General features: G+C 41.1%; 1 protein-coding gene across 1 annotated transcript in view; it reads left to right on the forward strand.

Moving 5' to 3' along the window:
- Positions 1-12,806, forward strand: part of hagh (hydroxyacylglutathione hydrolase) — a 33,994-nt gene that overhangs the window by 2,215 nt on the left and 18,973 nt on the right. The window contains exons 2-5 of the mRNA XM_068055764.1: positions 418-588; positions 2,193-2,253; positions 9,156-9,273; positions 10,052-10,160. Of these exons, the coding sequence (XP_067911865.1) occupies positions 418-588; positions 2,193-2,253; positions 9,156-9,273; positions 10,052-10,160 (459 nt within the window). The remainder of the gene's footprint in view (positions 1-417; positions 589-2,192; positions 2,254-9,155; positions 9,274-10,051; positions 10,161-12,806) is intronic.

The following is a 12,806-nucleotide window of genomic DNA, read 5'->3' on the forward strand; positions in this document are numbered from 1 at the left end:
CACCTGGGCTAGGAAGGGATAAAATAGACCAGGGTGCCTGTACAAAGATCTGTGCTGGAAGTGCATTTTGTGGATGTTGAATGAGGGACAGAAGTTAAATTAAACACAGAATGTTGACTTAGGTGAGGTACAGGAGGAGGGCTACGGGCACCCATGCAAATTACCATAGCAAAATTAAATATTCAGATGAGGAGAGCAGAAAGTTGGAATTGGAGGAAAAGGATAAAGACCTAAGCAAATATCATTGTTTCTGGAATGTAACATCCTTTCATTCTAAAATTAGAAACCTCTTTACAAAACTAACAACATTTCTTATACTCTTGTCATTTAACAGCTTGTGATTTTCAATGTTGATGCAAAATATTAAGGAATAATTTATACAATTCGTATGTGTTTGTTTACTTTATCTATCTGCAGGTTCACTTTACTTTCACTCTGAAAGTGCTGTTAGAAAGTCTGAAACCATTGTTCAGGCAAACATGAAGGTCGAGTTGTTGCCAGCACTGGCTGATAATTATATGTATCTCCTCATTGATACTGAAACCAGAGAAGCAGCAATAGTCGATCCAGTGGAGCCACAGAAGGCAAGTAGTAAAAAATCTTTTTGAAATATTTTAACTAGTTAAATGTTGGTTTAACGTTCTTATTTGATTATAATGTTGTAGAAGCAGATTAGAAGTTCTCTCTTGTGCTGTGCTTTGTACGTGGCTGCAACAGGTTTATGATTGTATTCAGGTGTTTTACATGAGTTACCTAAATCAGTTCTTGCGTCATCTTACAAAAGCTAACTCAATTAACAGTTTAACCATAGTTCGGCCTTTAGCATGGATGAAATACAACATTGGTTGAGTACTACTTAACTCAAAGCTTACAGAGAAGTATCCACTTTTCACAATTTTACATCTGTAACACATATTTAGTATCATAAGGCTTGGTATCAGTCATTACAGAAATGTATTTCTAAAAAACCTGACCATTAACTGGGTTCCACTTAACATAATATAACTCAATTTTAGTAGTATGACACTTAAGTTTCAAATTAATGGAACATTACAGTGGGCGGCACAGTGGCGCAGTGGTTAGCACCACAGCCTCACGGCTCCAGCGACCCGGGTTCAGTTCTGGGTACTGCCTGTGCGGAGTTTGCAAGTTCTCCCTGTGACCGTGTGGGTTTCCGCCGGGAGCTCCGGTTTCCTCCCACAGCCAAAGACTTGCAGGGTGATAGGTAAATTGGCCATTGTAAATTGCCCCTAGTTTAGGTAGATAGTAGGAGAATTGAGGGAAGGTGGGGATATGGTAGGGAATATGGGATTAATGTAGGATTAGTATAAATGGGTGGTTGTTGGTCAGCACAGACTCGGTGGGCCGAAGGGCCTGTTTCAGTGCTGTATCTCTAAAGATAAAAAATAAAAATTTTTAAATTTGAAAATTTATAATATGTTCTTGGTTAAGTTTTTTTTAGCCAGTAAAGCATTGATGTGTTTCTGACATTAAATATCATTTAGACTTTGTTGCTATCCAGACGTACAAGTTTAGATAGAAGGCTAATTGATTAACTAAAACAGATGACCTGGTCATTTACCACATGACTGTGGGAACTTGCTGTGTGCGAATTGGCTGTCATGTGTCTTCTACATTACTACACTTCAAAAGTATTTCATTGGCTGTAAAGTACCTTGAAAAGTTCCGAGGTTATGAAAGGTGCAATAAAAATGCAATATTGATGGTTTGACCAGTTATGAGGTTTAAGCTGCTGAAACTCCTGCTGTGTACCTGTACACGATAAGGGGTCCCGAAGCTTTGACACTTGCCAACCTATGCCTAAGCTTTCTGGACTGTATTCCTATGGGGAAACGGTGGCGCAGTCCATACCATGTACACAGAACTTATTAGAACCGCTGACAAACTGAATGTTAAATATATAACGATAATACAGCCTGAAGAAAATAGAAAATTCTGATGAATTTTAAAAGTGTTATACGAAAGTTACTGTTTCAATTGATTTCTGCGTTATATCACCAGTGAATTACTTTTCCAGTTTCCTTTATATGTCACACAATTAATTTTACTTCATAACATTTAGTTACCAAATTGCCGAAGTTCATTTCCGAAGACCTGTGCTTTGAAAATTGCAAATAAAATTCAGCTTCAAATGAGTTATCTCTGTTTTGTCTTTTTGTTTCTTTAGGTAGTTGAAGCTGTTAAAAAACATGGAGTAAAGCTGACTACAGTTCTTACCACACATCACCACTGGTAAGCATGTGGCGTTTTTTAAAGTGAACTTTAAAAAGAGAGTGAATAGTATACCCAACAGAAAAATACCGATGGTAGCTAGCATAAATCTGTAATAAAACTATTCATTCTGAGTTCCTAGCTCAATATATTCCTACAGGTGAGTGTCCGTTGTTTCTGAGCTCAGGTCTGGACTGAACAAGAAAGAAAGATCTGGTGAACAATAATCAACATTCATACAGTGTTTTAATGTAGAAAACATTCCAAGGCAGTCCATAAAGCAGTTGCAGCAGCAGTGGAAGAGTTAAGTGAGTTAGCCAATAACATGGGCAAAAAGAAAGGTTTTGAGGAGATGCTTAAGGGCTGAAAGAGAGCTGACAAGAGTGTGGTGAACTTTAGGGGAGGAGCTCCAGATAGTAAAGTTGAGACAGCTGAAGGATCTGTTGCGGATGATGGGACATGAGGAAGGGAGGGATGCATAGGCGAGCAAAGTCCAAGAACCAATGGGCTTGGCTGAGTGGTAAGATTGGAAAAGATTGCAGAAGAATGGAAAAGTAAGACCACAAATAACAAACATTTTAAACTGTTGGGCACAGAGCCAACGGAGTTAAGCAACTTAGTGCAGCACAGGATGGTGGAGACAATAATTTGAGTTTGTGAAGGGTGGGGTTTGGAAAGTCAACAAGGAGGTGGTTGGAGATGTTGAGCCTACGTACCAACATACAAAATAGGAGCAGGAGTAGGCCACTTGGCCCCTCGAGCCTGCTCCGCCATTCAATAAGATCATGGCTGATCTGATTGTAACATCTCCACATTTCTGTCTACCCCCGATAACCTTTCACCACCTTGCTTATCAAGAATCTATCTACTTCTGCCTTAAAAATATTTAGACTCTGCTTCCACTGCCTTTTGAGGAAGAGAATTCCAAAGACTCACCACCCTCAGAGAAAAGATTTCTCCTCATCTCTGCCTTAAAAGGGTGACCCATTATTTCTAAACAGTGACCCCTAGTTCTAGATTCTCCACAAGGGAAAACATCCTTACCACATGCACCCTGTCAAGACCCCTCAGGATCTTACATGTTTCAATCAATCGCCTTTTATTCTTCTAAACTCCAGTGGATACCAGCCTAGTCTGTCACACCTTTCCTCATAAGACAACCTGCACATTCCAGGTATTAGTCTAGTAAACCTTCTCTGAACTGCTTCCAACACATTTACATCCTTCCTTAAATAAGGAGACCTATATTGTACACATTACTCCTGATGTGTTCTCACCAATGCCCTGTATAACTGAAGCATAACCTCCCTACTTTTGTATTCAGTTCCCCTCACAATAAATGATAACGTTCTAATAGCTTTCCTAATTACTTGCTGAACCTGCATATTAATCTTTTGCGATTCGTGCACTAGGACACCCAGATCCCTCTGCATCTCAGAGCTCTGCAATCTCTCACCATTTAGATAATATGCTTCCCTTTTATTCTTCCTGCCAAAATGGCCTATTTCACATTTTCCCACATTATACTCCATTTGCCAGATCTTCACCCACTCATTTAACCTATATATATCCCTTTGTAGCCTCCTTATGTCCTCTTCACAACTACTTTCCTACCTATCTATTTGTCATCAGCAAATTTCGCAATCATACCTTCGGTCCTTTCATCCAAGTTATTTATATAAATTGTAAAAAGTTGAGGCGCCAGCACTGATCCCTGTGGCACACCACTCGTTACAGAATCACAGAATAATACAGTGCAGAAGAGGCCCTTTGGCCCTCCCTGCTTTTGTAATCTTTGCCTCGATTGATAAAGGCAAGTGCCCCATATGCCTTTTTCACCACCCTATTAACCTGCCCTTCTGCCTTCAGAGATCTATGGAACTTCCCAGTGTCAGGCCATTCATTGACTACTTCCGTGTCACATTACTCCTTCCAAAGTGTATCACCTCACACTTTTCAGCGTTAAATTCCATCTGCCACTTTTCTGCCCATTTGACCATCCCATCTATATCTTCCTGTAACCTAAGACACACCACCGCACTGTTAACCACTCGGCCAATCTTTGTGTCATCCGCGAACTTACTGATCCTACCCCCCACATAGTCATCTATGTCGTTGATATAAATGACAAACAATAGGGGACCCAGCACAGATCCCTGTGGTATGCCACTGGACATTGGCTTCCAGTCACTAAAACAGCTGTCTGTCATCACTCTCTGTCTCCTACAGCTAAGCCAATTTTGAATCCACCTTATCAAGTTACCTTGTATCCCATGTGCTTTTGCTTTCTTGATCAGTCTCCCATGTGGGACCTTGTCAAAGGCTTTGCTGAAATCCATATAAACTACATCAACTGCACTACCCTCATCTACACACCTGATCACATGCTCAAAAACTTCAATCAAATTTGTTAGGCATGACCTCCCTCTGACAAAGCCATACTGACTATTCCTAATCAAATTTTGCCTCCAAGTGGAGATAGATTCTCTCCAGAATTTTCTCTAATAGTTTCCCTACCACTGACGTGAGACTCACTGGTCTGTAGTTCCCTGGCTTATCTCTACAACCTTTCTTAAATAGTGGGACCACATTAGCTGTTCTCCAGTCCTCTGGCACCTCTCCCATGGCCAGAGAGGAATTAAAAATGGCAGAAGATGATCCGTTGACTATGGAGGTTGGTGAGGACAAAGGGAACCTTATCGTGGTTCTGGGATGGAGTGGAAAGGGTGAGATCAAGTGCAGGAAAGGACCTATTGATCATGGTAGAGGGGAATCTTTGGCTTAGGAAAAAGGAAGACATATTGGAAGCACTGGTAATGGAAGATGGCATTGTCAGAACAGATGTGATGGAGAGGAGAAACTGGGAAAATGGAATGGTGTCATTACAGGAAGCAGGGTGGGAGGGAGTGTCGTGAAGGTAGCTGTGGGAGTCAGTGGGCTTATAGTGAATATTAAATCGATAGCCTACCCCCAGAAATGGAGTCACAGAAGTGGAGAAAGGGAAGGGAAGAGTTGGAGATGGATCATGCGACGGCGAGGCAAGGACGGAATAGGAAACAAAGTTAACAACATTTTTCAGTTCATAGAGAGAGCAGGAAACAGCACCAATACAGTCAACGGTGTACTGGAAAAACAATTCAGAAGTAAAAATAAGATGAGATAATTCCACCTCTCACTACTCTTCCCTGAATCTCATTTTTCTTTCGGTCAAAGCATAAATGAATTACTTAGCTTAGTGCGGCTCACTGCGGATGATCAAGCATTTGCTGAACAACACAATTTGAATGTTAAGAACCAAATTCTTGTACCTTTTGGGTGAGATTATTCTCTTTGGTAATCAGTTCTGCCTATTCTTTAAAAAATATGAAGCAGTGTTACTTTTAATGTGGAATTTGAGATGAGAAGGTTAATGTGGGAGGCAAATGCACAGTTCCTTCAGATCTTGAACCTGAATCAAAATCTAGCGAACTAACAAAATGAAAGTCAGTTCTTTAAGCTTGCGGTCAAGGATCAACATTTCTAATATGGGCTTGGAGGATCTCACCCATTTCCCTGTAGATACCTGTTTAAAACTGCTATTATATGACAGGAAAGTATCAATCTTCTGAAGAACCAAAAGGATGACTTTTTTTTGAAAGTGCAAGAACTTTGAGTGAGTACAGAGGGAATTCACTTTTGACATTTAGTCAAAGGGCCACTAATGAAGCAGAGAAGAATGAGTGTTACAATGTGAGTACATGATGCTGACACTGGGTAGTGAAGTTCAAAAATGTCTTTTCTTCAATCAGTAGATGACAAAACAATATACATTTTAAATTGTTGAATTGAAATTCACCATCTTGCCAACCCGAAAATGACCCATTTATGCCTATTTTCTGTTTGCAGTTAGCTAGCCAATCTTCTGTCCGTGTCAATGTGTTACCCCCTACACCATGAGCATTTTTCCCCACAATAACCTTTGATGTGGCACCTTATATGCCTTCTGGAAATCTAAGTACAGTACATCCACCAGTTCCCCTTGATCCACAGCACATGCTACTTCTTCAAAGAGCTCCAATAAATTGGTTAAACATGGTTTCCCTTTCACAAAACCATGTTGACTCTGCCTGATTACCTTGAATTTTTCTAAGTGCCTTGCTATAATGTCTTTAATAATAGCTTCTAGCATATTCCCTATAGATAGATATTAAGCTAACTGGCCTGTAGCTTCCTTCTGTCTGTCTCCCTACATTTTTGAATAAAGGAGTTACATTGGCTATTTTCCAATCGAATGGAACCTCCCCCAAAATCTGGGGAATTTTGGAAAATTGAAACCAACTCATCAACTATCTCCCTAGCAACTTCTTTTAGGACCCACTGCTCTAACAATTTGCTCAGTACCACTTACTTCTATATTGTAATTTTCTTGAGTTCCTCCCTCCCTTCCATTTCCTGATTTACAGCTATTTCTGGGATATCCTCTATAGTGAAGACCAAGACAAAATACCTGTTCAAGTCATCTGCCATCTCCTTATTTTCCCTTATTAATTCCCCACACACACTTTCTATAGGACCAATGCTTACTTAGTTAACTTTTCTTTTTTAAATATAGAAACTCTTACTCTCTGTTTTTATATTTCTAACTAGCTTTCTCTCATACTCAAATTTTTCCCTCCTTATTAATCTCTTAGTCGTTCTTTGCTGCTTTTTAGATTCTGTCCCATCTTTTGACATGCCACCCATCTTTGCACAATTCTACATTTTTCTTTAAGTTTGATACTATCTTTAACTTTATAGTTAACCACGGATGGTTGGTCCTCCCCTTGGAATTTTTCTTTCTCATTGGAATATATCTATTCTGTGTTTCTGAAATATTCCCTTAAATGTATCCCACTGCATCTCTGTTGACCTAACCCTTAATCTAATTTGCCTGTTCACTTTAGCGAGCTGTGCTTTCAAGCCCTCATAATTGCCCTTATTTAAGTTTAAAATACTAGTCTTGGACCCATTCTTCTCTTCCTCAAACTGAATGTAAAATTCATATTATGATCGCTGCTACCTAAGGCGCCTTCACAATGAGGTCATTAATTAATCCTATCTCGTTGCACAATGCCAGGTCTAGTATAGCCTGCTCTCTGGTTGGCTCCAGAACATGCTGTTGTAAGAAACTATCCCAAAAACACTCTATGAACCTCTCATCTAGGCTATCTTTGCCCATCTGATTTTTGCAGTCTATATGTAAATTAAAATCCACCATGATTATCACCATACCTTTCTGACAAGCTCCCATTATTTCTTTCTTTATACTCTGTCCTACAGTGTGGTAACTGTTAGGGGTCCTGTACATCACTCCCACGAGTGACTTCTTGCCTTTATCATTTCTCATCTCTACATCCTGGTTTCCTGAACTTAGGTCATCCCTCTCTAATGTGCTAATACCATCATTAATTAACAGAGACACCGCTCCACCTTTTCCTACCTTCCTGTCCTTCCTAAATATCATGTACCCTTCAATATTCAGGTCCCAATCTATGTTATCCTGCAGCCGTATCTCTGTATCATTTATTTCTATGTGTGCTATCAGTTCATTTGTTTTATTTCGAATGCTATGTGCATTCAGATGCAGAACCTTCAGTTTTGTCATTTTATTATTTATGTTTAGTCTTGACTGCTGATTTATTCTTAGATTTGTACTTTCTATCCCTTCCTGTCACAGTCTGTTTATCATTTCCCATGTTAATACCTTTCTCTCGTGCCTTGTCTCTACTCTTTGATTTACCACATCTTCCCAAATTTGATCACTTGCCCCCACTATTTAGTTTAAAACCCTCTCTATATCCATCATTATGCAGCTCACTAGAACACCGGCCCCAGCACAGTTCAGGCGTAGACAGTCCCAACGATATGGCCCCCCACTTTCCCCAGTACTAGTGCCAGTGTCCCACGAACCCCACTTTCCCCAGTACTAGTGCCAGTGCCCCACGAACCTCACTTTCCCCAGTACTAGTGCCAGTGCCCCACGAACCGGAATCCATTTCTACCACGCCAGTCTTTGAGCCACGCTTTCATTTGTGGCAAAGGTATGGATAAAGATTTCAACAGTATGGGTATGGAAAGTAATGTTGCTGAAGTGTAAGTAAGAGGACCTGGTGACAGGTATGATTTTGATGCTATACTGGGTTGAACAGGATGCTGAGATTGTGCACACTCTGTGTTTGGCCTTAGCAAGAGGTCAGAAGGGGATAGTGTTGGTGTTAAGGATACAGATACGTTCTTTAAACTGTTTTGTATCAGCACGCTGAGGGGAATAGTTAGGGAATTTTAGAGAAGGAAATGGCAAAGACACAGGAGTTGCTGAATAATATAGAGGGTGTAGGGCCTTGGGGTTATGGTGCATCACAACAGATGAGTTAAGGCAATAGTACAAGTGCAGCCAATGGCAATGAGATTGTGTTCAGATGCAAAAGTGGCAGTAACAGTGGGAAGAGGTAACTAAAGCATGTCACTCAGGGGATTATCAAGAAACTACAAAAACAGAGATATCTTATCTTCAGAGCAAACTGGCATACAGTCTGGTGCTTATCTGATTGTGGAAACGAAAGTAAAAATGAGGAAGAGAGACGGACAGGTGAACACACAACATGTGCAGGAGCACAAAAATTTTTTTAACAAGCTAGATACCACTATACATACAGAGAAAAAATGCGATAATGAGACATAAGCAGCAATCAAGATGGTACAGATTCAGGTGGAGATAAGCTAGTGGAATCTCATCATTTTATCTGCCTAATGCCACACGTCAGTTAATGTGAGAGCATTTCTGCCACTGGGTATCTATTATCTCTCCCTCCTCCCCCCCACCTTTCGCACACTGTGCATGCATACGTTAGCTATATTATTTGATACCTAGTTTTAATTATATTGTCCTGCTGTCTTGTTTCCAGGGACCATGCTGGAGGTAACGAGGAGCTGGTGAAGAAGGTACCTGGTCTTCAGGTCTACGGTGGTGATGACCGAATTGGAGCACTCACTAGTAGAGTGACACATAAGAATACATTCCAGGTAGATCACCAAAATCTCTGAGCATATACTAGAAGGATCACATGTACCCATAACCATTTCCTGTTGCTTTGAGTTTGCCAGCCAAAACATGTAACATGATGAAAGAACTTCCTTAACTTAGCTGTATTATGTAAACTGGTTTATTCAATAGAGTTTATGAATTTATAAATAAGAGTTTATGAACAAGACTCAAATTATTTTGAAGTTGCATTATCCATTTTCCAAGACAAAAAAATGGCTCCCTTGCTAAGAAAAGTATTATGTTTGCTGTCTTTCATTTCCCTGAAGATTAATTGGGTACACCTCCCAGCTTAGTGTGGTTAGGGCTGTGAACTGCTTGATAACTAACTGGTTTCCAGGAAATATAGATGCAGTAGGTTGAATTAGCTTTGTATGTCTGCTTGCCCCCTCTCTTCCCTCCCTGCCCCAAAGCAATGTCCCAACATGAATGCAGCCTTGCTCAAAGCTCTTTACTACTGATAGCAAGCAACATGTGGCCCTGCATCTCAAAAATGTGCCTTGTGCAGTCCCAGATTTTGCAGCTTATTCCCCTGTGATGCTATTTTTAATAAGGATTTTTTGTGCAAAGAAAATGAATTTTATGTTGTCCTTGGTGTTCTATTTAATATACATAAAGTTCATCCATAGTTTAATTTCTGAATTCAACATGGTTTTGGAAAAGTGGTATTGGAAATTTAAATGATTAGGTCAGTGATTCTTATAAAATAGTATTTAAAAATTAAACTAACTACAAGATGTGATGTGCTTAACCATTCAGGTTGGCTCTTTGAATGTGAAATGCCTGTTTACACCCTGTCATACATCAGGACATATCTGCTACTTTGTGACAAAAGAGAATAGCATTGAAGCACCAGCTGTATTCACTGGTGAGTGTAGCTAAAACCTCCCTCTATAGTGTAACTAAATAATCAACATACAGATAGTCTGTGCTGAATACTCAATGGATATGCTTTGATTTTCAAGTAAACGTAATCCACATTTGCTGTGTGTATGTCGTGTTGAGTACTAGACAACCTTTATGTAATAAGGCCTAATGCTTTTATCTTTTAATACACCAGATTATATCTGAAACATTCTTCAGTTTGAGTGTCTACTGCATTGACTATGTTTACAATTGTGTGCAGAGAATTCTCAAGCTGCTGGTCTTGATTAACCAAGTATATGGATTTTCGAGTTAAGACAAATCAGCCTAAAAATTCGGACACACCCATATTTGGGCATGTGGAGTGGGGGCGGAGCAGTGCAGGGAACCAATCCTGCACTGGAGTGGTGAGTTCAGAGGTGCTCTCTATTGGGTCTTGGGCATTGTTTATATTGAGCTGGAGAGAGCCACAGACAGATCAGAGGTGAAATGCGTTAAAAACAAATAATACCAGGTCAGGTAAGTGAGAAAGGGAGGCACCAGGAAGTAGCAGAGTTGGAGAGGGGGGCAGGCAACTGGGGTAGGAAGTTAGAGGTAGCTGGGGGGAGAGGGTAGTTAGCAGCAGTGATCAGGCGGGGGTTGGTTGGTAAGTTAACGACAGTGATCAAGGAGTTTAGCGATGTTTCAAGTTAGATAACCAGGTGGTGAAAGATAGAACTGGAGCCTTGTCTTTACACACTTGCAAGCTTTTATTTGCAAAGATGCTCATTACATACCATGCACCTCCAATTCAACAACCATAGTTCCAGCCTGCTTCTATATATGAGCACAGGTGAATCCCCAGCTAATGTCCACCACCTGAATACAATTAAACACCAAATATATACACCAAATATATACAAATAACATGCGGTTGTGGAGTTAGTGGTGGCATTTAGGATTGGGGAGGTTATTATTGGCGGGACAGTGTGCGTTAGCGACAGCAATGCGTGAGAGAATGAGTGGCAGTGTTTGTCGGGGGGGCGGGTAGCAGTGGCGATTGGGGGACAGTGACAATCGGGCAAGGTAGATCCCAATGGCTAGCAGCAGCCCACTTAATCCCAGCTCCACAATCAGATAAGCATTTTTTGAAAATTCACCTTGCTGTTGGATGCCTGAAGTGTTTCCTTTACGAATTGCTGGTTAGGCCACATTATGACCTGGTTTTCCTGAATGCAACTGACTACAGCTGTCTTGGCCATACCAGTCCCGCCATGGGGGTCTCAAACAGGCAGTAGGCCCCTTCTTTGCATTTATTGTGGATAGTGCACGCTGAATTTCTGGCCTTTACCAACACGGCTCATATTGATTGATTGCTTCCTGCCTGCTATATCGGAGGCTTTGGATGCTGTTTAGCACCCGTTACATGCCATTAACGCTGCACTGCCAAATTTCTAGGCTATTTTGATTTAAGCACCATCTTTTTCAGTATTGTATAAGAAGTTATCTGATATAAATTTGGAAAATTTCCAGGGTTGCTGGGATTCTAGTTCATAAAATCTTGTTTGAACTTAGTTTTATAAAAGATCAAATGTGTCGAGGTTAAGATGCCCTCCAGCAGTAGCTGTGATCTTCCTTCTGTTCTGTGGCACCACCTTCTGTAGAGATATATATGAGTTACTGCAGCATTTTGATCTCAACAACATCAGCAGCCTTTTCCTTTGCAGTCAGAAGTAATTGCAGTAAAAAAAAATCTCTTGCATTTATATAGTGCCATTCACAACCTCACGGCAAAGTGCTTTACAGTGCTTTGAAGTGTTAATCCTGTTGTAATGTAGGAAACGTGGCAGTCTTTTTGTGCACAGCAAGCTCCCACAAACAAAGGTGTGAAATGACCAGATAATTTTTTAGTGATGTTGGATGTTTGTGTGCACATTTTATGCTTCCAGAGTGACCAATGAGAAGATGCTGCTTTTATAAAATTCTTTCACGGGATGTAGGCATCGCTGACTAGACCAGCATTTATTGCCCATCTGTAATTGCACTTGAGAAGGTGGTGGTTAACCGCCTCCTTGAACTGCTGCAATCCATGTGGTGTAGGTACACCCACAGTGCTGTTAGGAAGGTAGTTCCAGGATTTTGTCCCAGCGACTGTGAAGGAATGGCCATATGCCTCTGAGTCAGGATGTGTGGCTTGGAGGGGAACTTGCAGGTGATGGTGTTCCCATACCCTTGTCCTTCTAGGTGGTAGAGGTCACAGGTTTGGAAGGTGCTGTTGAAGGAGCCTTGGTGCATTGCTGCAGTGCCTCTTGTAGATGGTACACACTGCTGCCTCTGTGCATTGCTGGTGGAGGGAGTGAAGGTGATGAATGGGGTGCCAAGCAAGCGGGCTGCTATGTCCTGGATGGTGTTGAGTTTCTTGAGTGTTGGAGCCACACTCATCCAGGAAAGTGGAGAGTAGGGGGGCACAGTGGCGCAGTGGTTAGCACCGCAGCCTCACAGCTCCAGGGACCCGGGTTCAATTCTGGGTACTGCCTGTGCGGAGTTTGCAAGTTCTCCCTGTGTTTGCGTGGGTTTCCTCCGGGTGCTCCGGTTTCCTCCCACATGCCAAAGACTTGCAGGTTGATAGGTAAATTGGCCATTAGCAATTGCCCCTAGTGTAGGTAGGTGG

The sequence above is a fragment of the Heterodontus francisci genome, chromosome 24, assembly GCF_036365525.1.
Source record: "Heterodontus francisci isolate sHetFra1 chromosome 24, sHetFra1.hap1, whole genome shotgun sequence".
NCBI lineage: Eukaryota > Metazoa > Chordata > Chondrichthyes > Heterodontiformes > Heterodontidae > Heterodontus > Heterodontus francisci.